The sequence below is a fragment of the Hyla sarda genome, chromosome 8, assembly GCF_029499605.1.
Source record: "Hyla sarda isolate aHylSar1 chromosome 8, aHylSar1.hap1, whole genome shotgun sequence".
NCBI lineage: Eukaryota > Metazoa > Chordata > Amphibia > Anura > Hylidae > Hyla > Hyla sarda.
This window is the reverse complement of record NC_079196.1, coordinates 105,320,737-105,342,330: the sequence shown is the minus strand read 5'-3', so window position 1 is coordinate 105,342,330 and position 21,594 is coordinate 105,320,737. Positions and strand designations below refer to the sequence as shown.

Here is a 21,594-nt window from a genome sequence, read left to right as displayed (position 1 = left end):
CCATGGGGGCCGTGCGCACGGTCCCCATGGTGGAGAAGGGGTTAACTGTCAGCCGCTGCACTTATACACTGTTTCCCCCATGGTATCACGGTAATACCGTGATACCGCCATAACCTGAAAAAATACCGTTATATACATATTAGGTCATACCGCCCAGCACTAGTCTCCTGGCACTGGATGTTAGAAAAAGCATTGCCCAGGCTGAAGAATGTTTTAAAGTGTCATACTGAGTGAAATGCAATGACCCAAATATGGCCATGAAGACTTTTTATCACTAGACATTTAAGGGCTGTTGTCTGATATAAGAATTGGTTCTGCATCATCCAAGCAGCCAGCATATAAAGTATTCACAGCTATTCTTGGGTCATTACATGCCATTGCTTTTGAAGCCTTCTTCTCCTCCAGACACTTTCCTCTAAAACCTAGCCTTTTATTGCTGCTCTGTGCAGTCATTTACTCAGCCTTGTTCATATTTGTCTCATCAAAGGTTTCCTTTAGATCAGTACTTCAGGTATATTTCAGTACCTTCAGCATCATTATAAAGCTGCATATAGCTGCATACGTATATGCCTAAAGTAAAGAAAAATCTAAAAATTGTGAATACTTTACCTATAACTTGTCATGGCATAATATTTTGTTATTACAACAAAGCGCCAGGAGTTTTATGTCTAAACTATAGGTCTGTAACTCAAACTGTGAAATGTGATTTACTGTTTAATTTATACTAAGGCGGCTTTTCAATCTGTTCAGAAAGATTTCGGCTGCATGCAAATATAAGTGGATGCCTGTTTTACAACCCATAGAGCTATTTGGAATTATACTATGCATTCCCTTTAAGGCTGGCAGTGATTCATGTGGCAAATATATTTTAATTTTTGATTTTTGAATTCTAAAGTTTATGCTATTAAATCCACCAGGCCAAAAAAATATAGCAATAGTTAGTAAATTTATAGTGCAAAACAAGTACATCTACAGGTTATTAAGTGTTATACCCAATGCATTTCACATTTCTTTTGTGCATTCTAACGAAAATGACATTATTGATTTTGTTATGAACTTGATGCAGAAATACAGTCTTTAAGAGTGTGGCCAATCCACTCTGACATCTCTGCCTGTTTAAAAATCAATGACTCTACTTGATCATTAGGTTTTATTTGCAACTTGGCCTTTTGTGTACTGCTGATATTCTTCAACACCTTATAGTGTGAATCAGAAGTCTAGCACAATACCTTTAGGAGTAATGTTTAACAAGAATACTTTTCTATTTTGCTCTATACATTTGGTTTCCTAATACCAGTTTTAACAGTAACAAAGGATTTATCAGTAGAATAACAGTTGCAAAGAAATGCGGGTTGAGTTCTGCAGGCCAAAAAGCCATTATCCTGAAACTAGGTAAAGTCTTTTTCGAGGTATATTATTATAGTCATTCTAACATACAGGTGGCAAAAAGAAAGTATAAATATACAATACCATGGGATAGAGGTTAGTGTATAATACAACAAGGTTGTGGGGCACATCTCATATAGTAATAGAAATGTAGAACAAGAGTAATTGGGACTTCTTCCTCTTCTATCGATCTAGTTAAGTCAGATCCTACCTGTCCCCATTCTATGCTATGAAATGATAGTACTGCAATTGGATCACTATAAAAATGAAGCTGGATAAAGACATGAGATAACTCTAAAACCAGCTAAACAGCATTATACTTATATAGTAAGTATGAATGAGGTACACAGAGCAGCTGCCAGAAACTTGACTGCCAGGAAAACAAAAATGGTATATAAAAAAAATTAAATGTATGTTTCCCCTGGGGGCAGTCGCTAAATATTTTTTTAATTATTGACAAAGCCATGAGGACAAGTAGCATTTTTCAAGGTCAACATTTTGGGCTACATATAAGATATCGGTTAACTTTTATTCATGTCATGACCTCACATACACATCATGTATACAGGGTTTCCTATGAGTTCAGATGTGGCAAAATCGTGTTTGATTTTAGTGTGGATTGAACGCCGGAAGTCCACAACAGTTAACAGTGTAAAGCATGTAAATAGGATTTCTAAAACCTAATTCACACATAACACATAACGCTGCCCTTTTTGGTCCTTTTTTGGCTATATTTTTAGCTATTAGATGGGCTTCACAAAGCGCTGTTGCCCCAAAAATTGCTATTTTTACTTGGGACATATTTTAGGCCGTTTATGGATCCAAACTCCATATGTGATGTATCAACAGGCCATTTTAACCCCTTAAGGACCAGGCCCATTTTGGCCTTAAGGACTAGACCAATTTTATTTTTGCATTTTCGTTTTTTCCTCCTCGCCTTCTAAAAATCATAACTCTCTTATATTTCCATCCACAGACCCATATGAGGGCTATTTTTTTGCATCACCAATTTTACTTTGCAATTACATCACTTATTTTACCAAAAAATGTACGCCGCAAACAAACAAATATTAATGTGGGAAATTGAAAAGAAAAGCGCAATTTAGCAAATTATGTAAGGTTTTATTTTCACGCTGTACACTTTCCGGTAAAAATTACATCTTTTCTTTATTCTGTGGGTCAATACAATTAAAATGATACCCATGTTATATGCTTTTCTATAATTGTACCGCTTAAAAAAAATATGAAACCATTTTAACAAAATTTGTATGTTTGAAATTGCCCTATTTTGACCACCTATAACTTTCTCATTTTTCCGTATATGGGGCGATATGGGGCTAAGTTTTTGCACAATGATCTGTAGTTTTCATAAATACCACTTTTGCTTAGGTTTAACTTTTTATTAATTTTTTTATACATTTTTTTGGAATAAAATGTGACAAAAAAGCAGCAATTTTGGACTTTTTAAAAATGTTTTACATTTACGCTGTTCACCGTATGGGATAATTAACAATATATTTTAATTGTTCAGACTTTTACGCACGCAGTGATACCAAATATGTGTATTAATAATTTTTTTACGCTTTTTTGGGGGTAAAATGGGAAAAACTGATGTTTTACTGTTTTGTTGGGGAGGGGATTTTTTCACATTGTTTAACTTTTTTATTTAAAATTTTTTAACTTTTTTTTTTTTAACACTTATGTCCCCATAGGGGACATAGCACTAATCAGTATTATCGGTCATCTTCTGCTCGATCTCAGACCAGAGCAGAAGACCCCGGGAGACAGCCGAAGCCAGGTGAGGGGACCTCCGGCCGCCATGCTGGAAGATCGGATTGCTGCGGCAGCGCTGCGGGTGATCCGATCATCATTTCAAAGTACTGCACTGCCACAGATGCCGTGATCTGTATCGATCACGGCATCTGAGGGGTTAATGGCGGACATCCGCACAATCGCGGATGTCCGCCATTACCGGCTGGTCCCTGGCTGCTGATAGCAGCCGGGACCTGCCGGGCATGACGCGAGCACCGCTCTGGTGCTCGCAACCATGGTGGCGCGTAAATGTATGTCATGGTGTGCTAAGTACCACGTCACCATGACGTACATTTACGTCCATTGTCGTTAAGGGGTTAATAGTACTCAGTAGTAAAAAAAAAAAAATAGACATTTTCTGCCTTTTTTTTGAACAGCCTTATGTGAACATAGCCTTTCAATACATGATGTTTCCAGCATAATGGTGCAAAAAATCCAAGGCATTTTATACATAATACAAGGGATTAAGGTTTTAAAAACCACATCTGCCTGTACAAGAAAAACTTCTGCAGAGAAATCAGAGCATGTTGCAAATTTTCGAATTCACATGTACGGTCTACTGCAGTAATATCTATGTCAAATCTGAAGGAAACTGTAACAAACAATATTATTCACCGCATCTGGATCTGACCATAGGCCTTTCCAGGAAACCCTATTAGGAAAATGAAAAATTTCACTTGGATTACTACTGGTGTATGATCACGAGAATAACTCGCTCACATATGGTATCTTTCTTTTTTCTTACCTCTCACGTTCCTCTCTAATTTTCTCGACTTCTTGCTCCTCCTCTTTTAGCGTGCCAGGTCTTGGGCTGTCTTTTTGATCTAATTTTCCTCCTCTATCATCTTTATTCTTTTTTCCAAACCTATAAATAAATAAAGGGGAATTCAACATGTATGGCCTTCATCAATACATAATATACCTTGTAGGCCATGTGTAAAAATCCAGCTGCCCTAACACAGGACAGATACAGCACACTAGAGATCAGCCAACAAACTCATTGTTCCAGCAACCTATTTTGACAGGCATCCAACAAGAGTGAAAATGTGCTTCCCAGCTCAACACTGATAAAGATTTGTGTCTATATTTAGATCCAGAGCTGCTTTAATACCTCAATGTAATTTAATTCACTAGAGAGATCGAAACACAAAAGCTGTTAATGCTGAAAAAAAGCATACGCTAAACACAAACCAGTCCCAGTTACATTTTTATACCTGCAAAACAAAGCCTTAAAGAAAGTGAATGGACGGAGCGGGCTGTTAGCAGGAGCCTAATGCAACATTAGTTTGGTGTTTCTGATAAGAAAATTAGAAAAGTACATTTATAGCAGTGACTTTGAAAGCTTCCAGCAGTGACTGAAAAACATACCTGGGACTAATTAATTACCCGCTCACTTGTCAGCTTTTAATTTCTTGCCCCTTGTTTAGTCTAATTAATCACAGACTTAAATAGAGCTGTTACCTTCTCTTAACTTCTTTGTCATTACCGAGACAATAAATGACTGCTATCAGCAGGCTATTTCAATAAAGAGTCACCATACTATGCATATAATCAAAGTCTTCTTCTAAACTATGTTATTTTACAATAAGTAGGAGTAGCAAAACATTGAATGAACTGATGGCTCATATACAAGAAAATGGTTCCGCCTTATGGTCAACACCTTGTGAAAAAAAGATCACTGTACTAAAGAACACCTAAACCTTAAAGGAAAGTGTCATCAAAAACGACCTACTGTTTAAAATCAGGTTATAATGTTAAACTTGATAAGATTTTAAGAATTGATGGTGTTGTTTTTTTTAATTATTTTTTATTTTACTATATGTGTTATAAAATAATGCAGAAATTGAAGTTTATAGGTAAGTTAGTATTGTTCAAAGAGGCCATGAGGTATTCAAGAGATCTATTCTAACAAGCACAAGCCAGAAAATCAGGGTCGGGGCTGATGTATCCAAAACTTGGCAATTAAAGTCTTAAGAGAATGTGCAGAAGAAGTGTTGTGGGCTTTATTCCTCAACATCTGAGAGAAAGGTAAATTAGGTAGACTATAGGGTGAAAAGCTTAAAGTTAACTTTTTTTTTTTTTTTAAATCAACTGGTGCCAGAAAGTTAAACAGATCACTTCTATTAAAAATCTTCTATTTTAAATCACTTCTATTAAAAAATCTTAATCCTTCAAGTACTTTTTAGGGGCTGTATACCAAAGAGAAATCCAAAAAAAAGAAATCCAAAAAAGAAATCCAAAAAAGAAATGCATTTCCTGTGATGTCCTGACCACAGTGCTCTCTGCTGACCTCTGCTGTCCATTTTAGGAACTGTCCAGAGAAGAAGGAAATCCCCATAGCAAACATATGCTTCTCTGGACAGTTCCTAAAATGGACAGCAGAGGTCAGCAGGGAGCACTGTGGTCAGGACATCACAGGAAATGCATTTCTTTTTGGATTTCTCTTTAGTATACAGCCCCTAAAAAGTACTGGAAGGATTAAGATTTTTTAATAGAAGTGATTTACAAATCTGTTTAACTTTCTGGCACCAGTTGACTTAAAAAAAAAGTTTTCCACGGGAGTACCCCTTTAAGATACACCTAAAACATCAAGGAGCAAGCACTTAACCTCAGTCCAAAACCTCACCATATTCAGACAAGTACAGAGATATGGAACACCGACTTGACAACCCTCCCGCACCTCCAGCAAATGTAGGTTATAGCTGCATTGTGTTTGTGCAACAATGTAGTAGTGTGATAACAGCCCATCAGTAATTTGAACTTTGAACTGGGTCTCTTTATAGGAAGTATAGAAATAATCTTTAGCGCCACTTTCCCATACAATTTGCCATCTCTCCTGGGAAATCCATATACCCAAATATTCTTACCAACAGCCCATACATGCAGAAAATTCCCAGAGAATTACAAGACCATGGAATTTCCCACAATAAGTACTAAAGTTTTACAACATTGTAGATCTGCAGCTTAATCCAGTGGATTTACATTTTTTTTTTTTGCTTATCTGCAACTAAATCCACAGTGGTAAATTCACACTGAAATCCACACAATTCAGTGTAGATTTGCTGCTGTGTGTCTTAATATGGTTATGCTGTGGATTTTCTGGAAAAAAAATCTGCAACAGACGTTAAAACTATGTTTTCAAGGTCATGCAATTTGCATGACAATGATCAGAGATATGTTCACACTGCATTATATAGTGCTCCTACAAGATTGTATTGATCCCAATTTTGTAAAGAAACCATGTAAACCCCTGTAAAGGAGAGTTGTGTATTTTAAGGCAAAACGTGCAGCTATTTGTGACTTACATTATCAAAATAACTGTCCATCCAATTCTCCACATGTAAAGGCTGCTATGCAGTTTTGAGTTGGTCTAATGATTTCCAATAATACGGTTTAACCTTTTAATTGTCTTATTTTTGCACAAGAACTGTAACTTCTCAGGCAGCTATAAGTCTCTTAAGAAACCTGTTATCCAATAATTCACCACAATATCCTTATATTATACATATAGAATAAAAAAAAAATACTAGATAAGAGCACACAGGCTATTAAAATTTTACACCTTGCCAGAAAATGGGGTGAAAACACATTTCAGAAGCTACTGTAATTTATGCCTAGAGATGAACAGATTGCCAGTTAAGGTAAATGCTTAAAGCTAGCCTCCGGTGATTATAGTCTTTTTGTGCAAATTATAGCAATGAGGATGTGTGTCTGTTTTATGACTTCCAGGTCATATTATCTCACTTCATTATTTATAAGGTCTAGTTGTCACTTTCTGCATAACTACATCTTAAAAGGTATCACATGAAAGCCTGTGCCATTTGGGGATAATGTCATTGGTTAATTTATGCATCTGTAATCAGTAGAAAAGTAGACCAATCTCTACATGCTCTTCGTAAAGGGTATTACGCAAATGTAATGCTACGCTATTAATAAGCAGCATTTATCAAATTTTTACTTTTTGGATAGGAAAAAAAAAACTAAAGAAAAAAACCAAAGCAAGGAAGATGACAAAGAAAGTAAGGTGAAAGATGAAAAAGAAAAGCACAGGCAAGATCAGGTGAAGTTCAACTATGGAATTAAAACCAGGAAGAAATAGCCATAGATATGAGCTAAAAGTTATGGATTTTCTATTAGCTTAGGAAACACGTTGTGAGAGACTGATGTGAAAGAAGACACTGTCTGTAGAAGACACTGAAGTGGAATATGTAGCCACTACATAAGGAATGAAATGCCTTGACATACTAAATACGATCTTCTAATCACAATAGAACATGACAGTATGTTATGGTGATCCTGCAAAGAATGCACATAAAAAAAGAACCGGACACAGTGCTTCATGTGCCACTAACCCTTTACAGTGAATAGTCTAAACGCAGTGACTGAAATGTGCTCACTTAGAGGTGTTGTGCCGAGAGTACAACACCAAAGTAGGCTATATAACAATCCTAGAGTGGCGAGTACAGTAAGATTGCAAAGAGGAATGCATCCTCTTCAAAATTGGTGCTGTATGCTGGTGCATTTCTAAGGTAAACCCAAGCTCACTGATATATGAGCAATACTGGACACAAGACACAAACTATGAACCTTTATTGCGGACAACGCCTCTTGAAGAGGCAAAACTCTCTTCTTCATCAAGTCCATTATGTGTTCTCTTTTCTTCTCTCCTTGTTTCTTTCCTCTCTCAACCCCCCACAACCCCACCTATTTCTGGTGGACCATTTCCTTCTCCTCGGCCCTACGATTGCATGCTTCTATGCTGTTGAGTTTTTACTCTGAGGACACTGTATTTGATATTTATCTTCTTATACCATTGTTGTTATGTACACATTGCCTGTTGCTTTACTCTTTGTAGAACAAAAAACAGATTCTATTGTAAGAAAACATAAACAATATATATATATATATATATATATATATATATATATATATATATATGTAAGGATGGGATATGAGGACAAAAGCTTCCTCCTTTGTTGCTCCCCCCCCCCCCGCCCCCACCACCAAACAAGAATTCGGTAGGAAAAAATTAGCAACTACTTGCTAGTAAATAAATAAAAAATGTGAGCTAATATACCGTATTTATCGGGGTATACCACGCACCGGCCTATAACACACACCCTCATTTTACCAAGGATATTTGGGTAAAAAAAGTTTTTTACCCAAATATCCATGGTAAAATGAGGGTGCGTGTGTGCGCGTGTATACCCCGATATACCCCCAGGAAAGGCAGAGGTAGAGAGGCCGTCGCTGCCCGCTTCTCTCCCCCTGCCTTTCCTGGGGTCTAGAGCGCTGCTGTTGGCCCTTTTCACCCCCTGGTTATCAGCCAGGGGGAGAGAAGGGGCAGCGGCACCCATTGCCGGCGCCGCTGCCTCCCCCCATCCCCGGTGGCATAATTACCTGAGTCGGGTCCGCGCTGCTGCAGGCCTCCGTCGTGCTGGGGACCAGCGTCGTTGCTATGCACGGCGCGGCGCTCTGACGTCATGCGCTGCGCCGTTCAGCGCATAGCAACGACGCCGGGGACGCACGCCGGAGGCCTGGAGCAGCGCGGACCCGACTCAGGTAATTATGCCACCGGGGATGGGGGGAGGCAACGGGGCAACGGCGCCGGCAATGGGTGCCGCTGCCCCTTCTCTCCCCCTGGCTGTCGGCGCCGCTTCTCTCCCCCTGGCTATCGTCGCCGGCACCGATAGTCAGGGGGACAGAACGGGAAGCGGCGCCGATAACCAGGGGGTGAAAAGGGCCGACAGCAGCGCTCTAGACCCCAGGAAAGGCAGGGGGAGAGAAGCGGGCAGCGACGGCCTCTCTCCCCCTGCCTTTCCTGGGGGTGTATTGGCGTATAACACGCACATAGACTTTAGGCAAAAAAATTTAGCCTAAAAAGTGCGTGTTATACGCCGATAAATACGGTACTTATTGTAGTATAAGAGCAGATACCATATATGCAGAATGCTAAGAACAGATTTGCTGTCAGTTATATGCTTACACATGATGGACTTCATAAAGGAATGAGTGTCACTTTTAAAGGGGTACTCCGGTGGAAAACACTTTTTTTTTTTTAAATCAACTGGTGCCAGAAAGTTAAACAGATTTGTAAATTAATTATATTTAAAAATATTAACCCTTCCAGTACTTTTCAGCTGCTGTATGCTCCACAGAAAGTTGTATTTCTTTCTGGAATTCTTTTCAGTCTAACCACACTGCTCTCTGCTGACACCTATGTCCATGTCAGGAACTGTCCAGAGTAAAAAGCAAATCCCCATAGCAAACCTCTCCTGCTCTAGTTCCTGATACGGACAGAGGTGTCAGCAGAGAGCACTGTGGTCAGACAGAAACAAACTCAAGAAAGAAATATAACTTCCTCTGGAGCATACAGCAGCTGATAAGTACTGGAATGATTAAGATTTACAAATCTGTTTAACTTTGTGGCACCAGTTGATTTAAAAAAAAATGTTTTCCACTGGAGTACCCCTTTAAAGATTTATTCAGCAGTAAGTTTGGGTTTACCATAGGCACGTGTCAGCATACATAACCGCTTTTAAAGAGGTTCAGTTTCTCCCTCTAAGAATGGTGATCCTGCAAGGTACAGAAGCTCTCACAGGCTGCTGTTAAAATGGCTCAGGAAAACATTTCACAATAAGGGAGTTTTCAGCGACTTTGATCAGCCTTAAGAAGGATAATAATGCATAATGCTAATAGGTTAGCATGGGTCCCATCAGCCCCCCTGCCAAGGTATACCATAAGTAAGGCCTAACATATTGTCTGATACAATGACAAGAAAAAATACTAGAATACTATTTCTTTCAAAGAATTATATAGAAGATAGGTTCTCAAAGTCCTTTCACAAACTGCATGTCCACACATTTTCCTAGAAGAAAGACACCATACATTCTGCACAAAGTTAAATGAAAACTGCACAAACTACCTACCTGTAATGGTAATGGAATAATTTACATGGTTCAGTGTAAGTTTTTCAAGATATACCAAGCGTAGAGAGAGCAATATCAATATAGGGTATAACTAGAGATGAGCGAATCAGAGCTGACGAACCCGAATTAGTTACGAATTTCATGAAATATTCATTTCGCAACAAATGCGAATATCACCGTGATTCTATCGCACAAATCGCTTCATTAAACTCCATTTACTGCGGTGCAGGCTACAGGGCATCTAAAATGGGAGATCCACATGTCAGTACATGGGGCAAGGAACGCTGGGAAGGCGGGAAGAGAAGTAGGTGGGATGACCCTGATTCATATGCAGGATGCAGCCTATCAGCAGCCAGTCACCCCTGTGATGTCACAGCCCTATATAATCGGCAGCATTAATTCCAGCTCCTCACTTCATTACAATACACTGCAGAAGGATCATAGGATGCAGAGCCTGTGTGTGTTACAGCAGAGAAAAGCGCAGTCCAGCAGCGTTTAACATCCTCCTAGTCACATCAGCGTTCTCGTGGATGGAGAGCATTGTTTTTTTTTACTGAAAAGGATTTTTACTGCAGCTGCAGGCATTAAAGGACATCTGCTGCGTTACAAACACTTATCCCCTATCCTCAAGATAGGGGATAAGTGTTTGATCGCGAGGGGTCCGAACGCTGGGGCCCCCGGCGATCTCCTGTACGACAGCATGACGTTGCAGCAGGCACGCCTCCTCCATACATCTCTATGGGAGAGGCGGGTAGGCAGCATTCGTGCCTCCCCGCATCCCCCATAGCACTGTATGGGGACGGGCAGGAGACGGGGCGTCACCATCGACATCTAGGTCGACGCTACGCGCCTTAGCGCTCACCATGAGCGCTAATGGTGGCGCCCCATTAGGGAGATCGGGGGGGGGTCCCAGCGGTCGGACCCCCCGCGATCAAACACTTAAGTGTAATAAGGGATAAGTGTAATGCAGCTGCAGTTGTCCTTTAACCTCCCAGTCACTTTCTTCGGCATAGTATTACAGAGAGGGGCAGATAGCTGTGTGTTGTCTCATACATTTCAACAAGCTGCATCAATTTCATAAACCTTAGCAGAGGAGGCAGGAATAATTTTTCAGCGCAATTCAGTGTCTTTGTTCCACAAAAAATGATCTACTGGTTATACTAGTCTGTAGACGGTATAATACCCAGCAGCCCATTCCTAATAGTCTGTGACAGAGTGCAATTTTGTGTTTAGTACACAGCTTTTTTTTTTTTTTTTTTTTTTTTTTTTTTTTTTTTTTGGCTGCAGCACTGTTGTGTACTGCTGGTGTTTTACAAAAATACTTTTTTTAAGGGTACTGTAGCGCATTTTTTCTGCCCTCATCAGTGCATACAGCATATGTACATCTAAGTAGTGTACTATTTTTTACCTGTTAATCTGTCAAGGGCCAACATGCTGTGAAAGGACAGACAAAAGTAATCACTGGCTGGTGATTTACAAAAATACAGAGTTTTTAGGCATATAATGGCGTACACGCAAAAAATATTCCAAAGTCCAAAATAGCGTATTTTTGGTCCCTTTTTATATCATGAAAAAATGAATAAAAAGCGATCAAAAAGTTTGATCAATACAAAAAATGGTACCGCTAAAATGGTACTGCCCCGTAAGCTAAAAAATTTAAAAGTTATAGGGGTCGGAAGATGACCATTTTAAACGTATAAACTTTCCTGCATGTAGCTATGTAGTACAACAACATCTGACCTATATAAATAGGGTATTATTTTAACCGTATAGACCTACCTTTACGGGAGGTAGTGGAACAGTTGTTCCTGGAGATGGCGGCAGAAGCAGTCAATTAGTGCGGACTGTTGGTGGGAAAATCAGCTACTCGGCAGTGTGGCAGTTTTTCATCAAGCATCCGGAGAAGGTTCACATAGCCACATGCAAGATATGTCTGCAGAAGGTGCAGGGTGACCAGGGTCCCTATGTTGGCACCACGGCCCTAAGTCAACATATGCTTCACCACCATAAAGCGGCCTGGAAGAACCGTGGCTCTGATGTAGTGGTCAAGCCTGCTGCATCACACAGTGGCACGCTGCTCCCTCTTTCAGCCAGCCAAGGCTCCACCACCTCAGCCTAAGGGAGCTGTGTGTAATACCCTCCCTTCTGTCGCTCCAGATGCGCCTGCTCCTCCTACTTTTAGTCAGCCATTTCGCCAACAATCCATCGGCAAAGCCATGTCCAAGAGACAACAGTATGCGTCCACTCATCCAATGGCGCAGAAGCTGAATGTGCTCCAGTCTAAATTGCTGGTGCTGCAGTCCCTCCCTTTTCAAGTGGTGGACTCTGCACCTTTCAGAGAACTGATGGCTTGTGACGAACTGAGGTGGAGAGTGCCAAGCCGTCATTTCTTTGCGAAGAAGGCAGTACCAGCCCTGCATAATTTTGTGGAAGAGAAGGTGGTCCAGTCCTTGAGCCTGTCGGTGTGTGCCAAAGTGCACGGCAGCGTCGACGTCTGGAGCTGTAACTACAGTCAGGGACAATACATGTCTTTATGGCTCACTGAGTGAATGTGGTCCCTGCACAGCCACAACACCAACTTGGACAGGTTATGCTGCTTCCTCCTGCATGCTCTCAGGCCATTGGTCCTGTGACAGTCTGCAACTTTGCCTCCTCATCCTCCACCGCGTCCTCAGCCTTCACTGATCAGGCAAGTCTCAGTGGCCCTTCAGCATACCATATGTGCAGGGCATAGCGGTGTTGCGCTGTTCTGCACATGGTTTGCCTTGACGAAAAGAGTCACACAGGGGAGGAACTGCTAAAAGTAATTTGAAAAGAAATCGGAGCATGGCTTACTCCATGAAAACTGGAAATAGGAACCATGGTGACTGACAACGGGAAGAACATCTTGCATGAGCTGCGACTGGGAAGGCTGAGCCATGTGCCCTGCATGGCATACGTGTTCAATCTGGTTTTGAAGCAGTTCCTGAAGTGTTCCCCTCATTTGCAAGACAACAATGGGAAAGAAACTTTGCATGCACTTCAGCCACTTGTACACAGCAAAGCACACCCTCCTTGAGCTTCAGCATCACAACGGTATCCCCCAGTCTGTTTTGTGACGGTGCCACGCGTTGGAATTCCACCCTCCATATGTTGGACCGACTATAAAAACAGAGAAAAGCCATCACCGATTTCTTGATGATCCAAGCGGTTATGGATACTCCCCTGTGTAACTTCAATGTGAACCAGTGGCAGCTCAAACGTGACACCTGCCGTTTGCTCAGGCCTTTTGAGGAAGCCACATTATTAGTAAGTCGCCAGGATTACGGGATGAAAAACGTCATTCCACTGCTTCATTCCTTACAACACATGTTGGAAACGATGGCTGGTCAGGGCACTGGAGATGTGGCGCCTGCATCTCATGGCCATATGAGCCCTGAGGGGGCTGAACTGGAGGAGGAGGAGGAGGAGGAGGAGGAGTGGGAGGGGCACAGTGGAGAACAGTTTAGGTTTCGCCTAATGGGCAGTTTTTCTAGTAATCTGACAGGAGAGGAGGAGCAGGTGCAGACAGAGGATCTAAAGGGTTATGAGGAAGGCGAGACAGAGGACCCAGACACACTGTGGCAGTATGCAGTGGAAATAGAGGCAGAGAGTTCCTCTGAGTCACTTGCACAAATGGCACGATGCATGCTCACTTGCTTACGTACTGACAGCCGAATTGTCACCATTCGGCAGTGGGATGACTTCTGGATCTCCCCCTTATTGGACCACGCCAACGCCACCATATAGAGGCCTTTTTTACACCCACTGAGAGGGAGGACAAAATTACCTACTACAGAGGCATCCTATGTAGGCAGTTGGCCAATGCCTATCGGGGCCATCATCCATCCTCTCGCAGGTCTGAATTGGGGACCCCCTGTGCTCACCTTCCACTGCCATGGCTGCTGGGGAGGGGGTGGGGTGGCAGGAGCAGTACCAGCTCCATCAGCAGCAACCTGAGTCCACAGTCGCTGAGGAGTAGCTTTTTTCATCAGCAGCAGGTAGACATGGAGCAGGACCTGAACCAGCAGTGGTGGCATACCTTGACATGCCCAAGCCAACACACCTTGAAGATCCGCTGGACTTCTGGGCAGCCAAACTTGATTTGTGGCCGCAACTAGCAGAGTTTGCCTTGGAAAAGCTGTCCTGCCCGGCCAGTAGTGTGCCAACAGAGCGGGTGTTTAGTGCAGCGGGGGCCATAGTCACCCGCCCAAGGAGAACTCGTCTGTCCACGAAAAATGTGGAGAGACGTACCTTTGTGAAGATGAATCAGGCATGGATCAGCCAGGATTTCCAACCATCAATGCATGAGAGTAGATTGACCATGGTGCCACACCAACACAAATATGGATAGTGCCAAACAGATTTAAGGCGCTGCTCCCCAGTTACAAACATTCCTCCACATCAGACCTTTTTTCACCCACCTTCGTCACTGGGTACCGGTATTGCCACCCACCACACCACTCTGTCAACGAGTCACTTTCAGGACTCCTGATGCTGCTGCTGCCACCTCTAGGCTGTCTCATTCAGCCACTATATGGTCTCTTATCATGCTTCAGCAAACTCCAGGCTGTGACACTCATCCACTATATGGTCTCCTCATGCTTCAGCCACATACATGATTTAGTGATGCTGCTGGGCCTAGGACATTACCTATATATGTTTATGGTAGCACTAGGTACCATACATCTTCATTGGATATTTAAAAATTAATCTTTTACTCTTAGAGATTGTGAGGCCCTATTGTCTCCTCATCTGCCACCAACTCCAGGCTGTTAAATTCAGACACTATATGGTCTTCTCCTACTGATGCCACCTCCAGGATCTGTCATTGTGCTGCCATGTGACTCCTCGTTAGATTTTGGTCCTTTGTACCCACACGCCGGGGTCCGGGACACTAAAACTTGGGAGTTAAAAGTTCAATTTCTATATCCTCAATTTCAATTTAAAAATCTTAAATTTCTATTTCAAATTCTTAAATTTCAATGGTCTCATGCTTTTGCCAACTCCAGGCTGTGCCATTCAGACACTATATGGTCTCCTCATGCGTCATCCACCTCCAGGCTGTGCCATTCAGCTACTATATGGTCTCCTCCTACTGATGCCACCTCCAGGCTCTGTCATTGAGCTGCTATGTGACATATGACTTCTTGTTAGATTTGGTCCTTTGTACCCACACGCCGGGACCTGGGACACTAAAACTTGGGAGTTAAAAGTTATATTTCAAAATCCTTAATTTAAATTTCTAAATCTTAAATTTAAAAATCATAAATTTCAATGGTCTCTTCATGCTTCTGCCAACTCCAGGCTGTGCCATTCAGCAACTAATTTTGTTTTGGTAGCACTAGATACTGAAAATCTTCAGTTTAAATTTCAGAATTAATCTTTTAACCACTTAAGGACCCAGGGCGTACCTGTACGTCCTGAGTCCAGCTCCCGTTCTATAACGCGGGGCCACGTCATAGCGGGTCAGGCCCTGCCTCTAACAATGGCCGGGACCCGTGGCTAATATCCACTATTAACCCTTTAGACGCGGTGTTCAAAGTTGATTGCCGCGTCTAAAGTGAAACTAAACTAATGCCGTTTAGCTCAGGGAGCTGTTCGGGACCGCCGTGGTGAAATTGCGGTGTCCAGAACAGCTGTAGGACACGAGGAGGGTCCCCTTACCTGCCTCCTTGTGTCCGATTGCCAAATGACTGCTCAGTGCCTGAGATCCAGGCACCAGGTTTCCTATGAGAAACCATTGATCAATGTAAAAAATCAGTGTGTGCAGTGTTATAGCCCCCTATGGGAGCAATAACATTGTAAAAAAAAAGTTGAAAAAAAAGAAAAGTTAACAAAGATCATTTAACCCCTTCCCTAATAAAAGTTTGAATCACCCCCCTTTTCCCATTTAAAAAAAAAAAAACAGAGTAAATAAAAATATGTGGTATCGCCATGTGCAGAAATGCCCGAATTATAAAAATATATCATTAATTAAACCGCATGATCAATAGCGTACGTGCAAGAAAATTCAAAAGTCCAAAATTGATCAATACAAAAATGGTACCGCCCCGTAAGCGAAAAAATAAAAAAGTTATAGGGGTCAGAAGATGACAATTTTAAACGTATACATTTGCTTGCATGTATTTATGTAGTGTGACAACATCTGACCTATATAAGTAGGGAATCATTTTAACCGTATGGACCTATAAACATAAGGTGTAATTTTTACAAAAAAAAAGTACTGTATAGAAACGGAAGCCCCCAGAAGTTACAAAATTGTGTTTTTTTTTTCTATTTTGTTGCACAATGATTTTTTTTTTCCGTTTCATAGGAGATTTTTGGGTAAAATGACTGATGTCATTACAAAGTAGAATAGGTGGTGCAAAAAAGAAGCCATCATAGGGATTTTTAGGTGCAAACTTGAAAGAATTATGATTTTTTTAAAGGTAAGGAGGAAAAAAACTAATGTGCAAAAAACGAAAAAACCCCGGGTCTTTAAGGGGTTAATCTTAGGGATTGTGAAGCCCTAGTGTCTACTCATGCTGCTGCCAACTCCTGGCTGTGCCATTCAGACACTATATGGTCTCCTCATGCTTCAGCCAATTCCAGGCTGTGTCATTCAGGAAATATATGGTTTACTGATGCTGCTGGGCCTGGGAATAAAAGTTTTGTTATGGTAGCACTAGCTACCTTAAATCTTTAATTAAAATTTCAAAATGAGTCTTTTAATCTTAGGGATTGTGAAGCCCTAGAGTCTCCTTATGCTGCTGCCAACTCCAAGCTGTGCCATTCAGCCAATATATGGTTTACTGATGCTGCTGGGCCTGGGCCACAATTTTTTTTTATGGTAGCACTAGCTACCATAAATCTTCAATTAAAATTTCAAATTCATCTTTTAATCTTACGGATTGTGAAGCCCTAGTGTCTACTCATGCTGCTGCCAGCCCCAAGCTGTGTCATTAAGCCACTATATGGTCTCCTTATGCTGCCAACACCTCCACGCTGTGTCATTCAGCCACAATATGGTCTTTTCATTCTTCAGCCTCCTCCAAGCTGTGTCATTCAGCCACTATATGGTCTCCTCATGCTGCCAACACCTCCACGCTGTGTCATTCAGCCACTATATGGTCTCCTCATACAGATGCCACCTCCAGGCTCTGTCATTGTGCCCCTCTGCAGCAGTGATTCTAAAAGTGATGCCAGTAATCTGCATGTTATTCTGAATAACAATATTATTTCACTCCCCCAGCACACTCCATATGCGTTTTAGAACACAGCAAAGTGTTCTACACCCCTATTGAGGCTCTCTGTAGTCCAGAAATAGACTTTTTTAATATAGAATCAGCGCGAATAGATTCAAATCGAACCACATTTATTCCAAGAATTCGGCGAATTGGCGGAATCAAATTTTTCAAAAGTTCACTCATCTCTAGGTATAACCAAACATTGCCATCTGTTTGTATGGGAGTACACAGCATGAATAATTGTAAACATTCACTTAAAAATACAGTATAAGTTCCCTTTTTTTCCACGGCTATATAAGCTCAGTATACCATTGTCTGCACACAATAAAAACCCTCAAACACCCAATAATGAAAATTCATATATCTTTAAAACTCAAAGCAGAGAAAGTGGCTTAGATATATATTTTATCAACTTGCTGGTCAAGCATTACTTATTTGCTGATATGGTATATTTTATAATGCAATATACTCTTTAATATCTGGAGTTGAGTACTTTGTGTAAGCATTGTTTCTAAATTCTGCAATTTGAAATCCTGTCAAAAAGAATAAACTTGAGTTCTCGTTCCAACTGCTGTATAATCGCATAAGGAAAAAAACAGATATTGACCTACAACAAAGACCACTCAGAATTCATGGCTTTTGCTCTATATGTGATCTTTAAACAAAGACAGTATGTTTTTTTATGTACACTGAAGGGCATGACAGGCAATCTGTAAGAGGAAAAGTCATGACAGGAAGCAAATAGCACTTTTCCAAATGTCTGACATGCTACATTTTTGGAGTTGTTATTCAGAGTGCAGCTCTCGGTCACACCTGCCTAGCAGAAAGGGAACCTTAGAGAATCACATCCAAGCAAGATGAATTTCATCATGTGCCTGAATACCGAGGACGTGATCTGCGAGTGGAAATTCAGCTGCAAGGCTGCTGATTTGACCACACTTGGAGTGACATATTTAAAGTGCCACTCTAAAGGTCAATAGATTTTGACCAACTTGAAATGTGCATAATGTCACTTGCCTTATTAATCTTCAAAAAGAAATTACATATGGGATAAGAAACACAAAGAGGGCTCTGATCCCGAAAACAAATGATGGGATTGTGACCATAGCAACATTGCGTTTCTGTTGCGTAAGAAATACCCAGATTTTAAGTATGTGATTTTGATAGAGGAAATTATATAAAAAACATTTAGCATGTACACACATGGAGTAGACATGAATTATGTCGCAATAACAAGCTTACACAGATTAAACCACTGGGAGATCCTTTATATCATAGTTTCCCTCTTATGGTGATATGTCAAGAAGATCGAGACATTGCATATTCATGCATTTTGTCACAAAAAATGGTGAAAAAAATAGGATAACACAAAACGGCTCTCAATTATACACAAGTATTAATGATTGCTTAAAAGGTGTCATCTTGAGGAAAGTTCAACAAATTATTTCAATCGTCCGTGTTTCCAACACGATTGTTCAAAGGAAACAATGTAGTTTATGTGCGTTTATCGATTCTTAAAAGAGAAGAGAGAGGCTGCTGCATTTTAATGAGACACCTTTCTAAGAAAAGTAATCCAAAGGTAAAGGGGAAAATTAATCTTTCAAGCAACAAAAAATTGGATAGGCTAGTGGAAAATAGTTAAAGTACTAATGAGGTCTTATTTGCAATACCACAAAGGGACTATAAAAAAAACCTTAAATTGACATTTTAGCTGCAGTGTTCAATTACATTACAGATTTCCCTATACATGGTAACATATGTGATAAATGATGGGAGATTATATTATAGCGCATAGGCTGCACTGTTAATTTAATGTACAGAAGAAAGCAAGGTATATCGAAGAAAGGTTCTAAATTCAATGACATGCATGTAAAAGAAAGGTAACAATTCAGTTATATGTGAAGAGAAGAGAAATGAATGCACCAAAGCAGGTTCAATGAAGATGGTCCAAGAGGTGTTGGATGTAAAACTTTGTTGTTTAATTATATACGAATAAATAAAACAAGATAAATAAAATCAATAAAGCATTTCGGGATTAGCATATCCCTTCCTCAGATTTCAGATGTATAGCAAGTGACAATATTCACACGTTTAAATAAACAAAAATGGCGCCAAAGGCGAAGGGATCAAGGGGCGTGTTGACCTCAAGTTTTTGTTTCGTGTGTACATCGCTTTGTTACATTGTATGCATTTACTGAAAAACAACAATGAGTTGGCATTTGGATACTGAAAGATTGTCTGTGAAGATACAGGGAAATAAACATGATTTTTTTTATGTAGAAACAGTCTGTGTGGATTTATTTGATACAGAGGCTTGGAGCGCATCTGGTTTAGAGAGTGAGGGAGGAGAAAACTGAAACTTTTTATGAATGAAAGTCGGACGGTGGGATCACGCTGTGGGCGGTGTAGTTACTCGACCGCCATAGTATAGTGGTGTTTCCCGGGGTATTGTTTGAATGTGTACGTGGTCACGTGATTGGGATTGACCAATGGGCTCTTTGTATGTTGTTTCATAATGGTCCATCTTGAGATGAAGGAGATTTCGCAGCAGGTATTGATGTAGTTCGGGTTATCCAATCAGGGTGGTTTATGGCTCCGATGTAACCAATGGGGTTTGAGTACGTCTGAGAACTGCGGGGCGACGTATCAGGATCCTGGGGTTTGTTCCGCATGAATGTGGATTGGTGTCCAATCGGGGAATGATGTGGGAAACCCCCCCAAAAAAACAACTCTGCGATAGTCTCCCTTCCTTCTCTGAGAGGAAGCTACAAATGTAACAATGCAAGATGCAAATGTTGCCCGTCAATAGCCCATGGTACAAATCTTTTAAGTCACATATAACTAAGGAATATTTCAACATCAAGACTTGAACTCACTAATTACATTATCTACCTCTTTGAGTGTCCCTGCACTTTGCAATATGTGGGACGCACTATACAATCTCTCCGCTGTTGCCTAAACAAACATAGCTCCAATGTGACTAATGGATTTATGCTCCACACGTATCACGACACGCAGCCGCCACACATGATTGTAACTTCTTAGCATTCCGTATTACACCCATCGAACATATTGCAGAAGACACAAGTCAAAGATTCTCTACTCTTAAAAAACTTAAGAACTACTGGATCTTCCGGCTTCAAATGAATGAATGAATTTATAGAGCATGTAACTTAATTACTATTCACATCCATCGTACCCACTGTATAACCACCCCTCCCCACCCCCTACATTAAACCTAAGGGCCACCTTCCATATCCGCTGCATACGCCATCTCCATCATGTATGGCCACATCTAACATCGCCTTGGCACCTCCACCCATGGTAGTCCATCGCTGCATGCCCGCTCCATTGAAATGCCAGGTCCTTACCAATCATCACGTGACCAAACATTCATACCTTACAAACCCCAGGCTCCTGATACATTGTCCCGCAGTTCTCAGATGTACTCAAACCCCATTGGTTACATCGGAGCCATAAACCACCCTGATTGGATAACCCGAACTACATCAATACCTTCCGTGAAATCTCCATCTCAAGATGAACCACTACGAAACGACGTACAAAGAGCCCATCGGCCAATCAGGTGATCACGTACACATTCAAACAACACCCCGGGAAACAGCACTATACTACGGTGGTCGAGTAACTACACCACCCACAGCGTGATCCCATCGCCCAACTTTCATTCATAAAAAGCTTTCGTTTTTTCCTCCCTCACTCTCTAAACCAGATGCGCTCCAAGCCTCTATCAAATAAAATCTTGCAGCCTGTTTCAACATAAAAAATCATGTTTATTTCCCTGTATTTTCATGGACAAAGTATATTTTAGTATCCAAATGCCAACTCATCAACACGCCCTTTGACCCCTTCGCCCTTTGGCGCCATTTCTGTTTATTTAAACGTGTGAATATTGTCACTTGCTATACACCTGAAATCTGAAGAAGGGATATGCTAATCCCAAAAAATGTTATTGCTTTCATGTATCTTGTTTTATTTATTCTAATATAAATAAACAACAACTTTTTACATCCAACTCTTCTTGGACCATCTTCATTTGAGCAGCGCCTGCTCCGGTGCCTTCATTCCTCTTCTCTTTACTTCCACTACGGGTTCCTGCATAGGATACCAGTCCAGGCACCATCGGCTTGGATAACCCACACTACCGATATAAGGGGTGATATGCATATAAACCAAGAGGCTTATAAGGTGAGAGTCCA

General features: G+C 41.0%; 1 protein-coding gene across 5 annotated transcripts in view; it reads right to left on the bottom strand.

Annotated features, from left to right (window-relative positions):
- Nucleotides 1–21,594, bottom strand: part of PARD3B (par-3 family cell polarity regulator beta) — a 1,515,381-nt gene that overhangs the window by 633,008 nt on the left and 860,779 nt on the right. For all 5 annotated transcript variants that reach the window (XM_056536585.1, XM_056536586.1, XM_056536589.1 and 2 more), the window contains one exon: nucleotides 3,944–4,063. In XM_056536585.1, coding sequence (XP_056392560.1) covers nucleotides 3,944–4,063 — 120 coding nt within the window. The remainder of the gene's footprint in view (nucleotides 1–3,943; nucleotides 4,064–21,594) is intronic.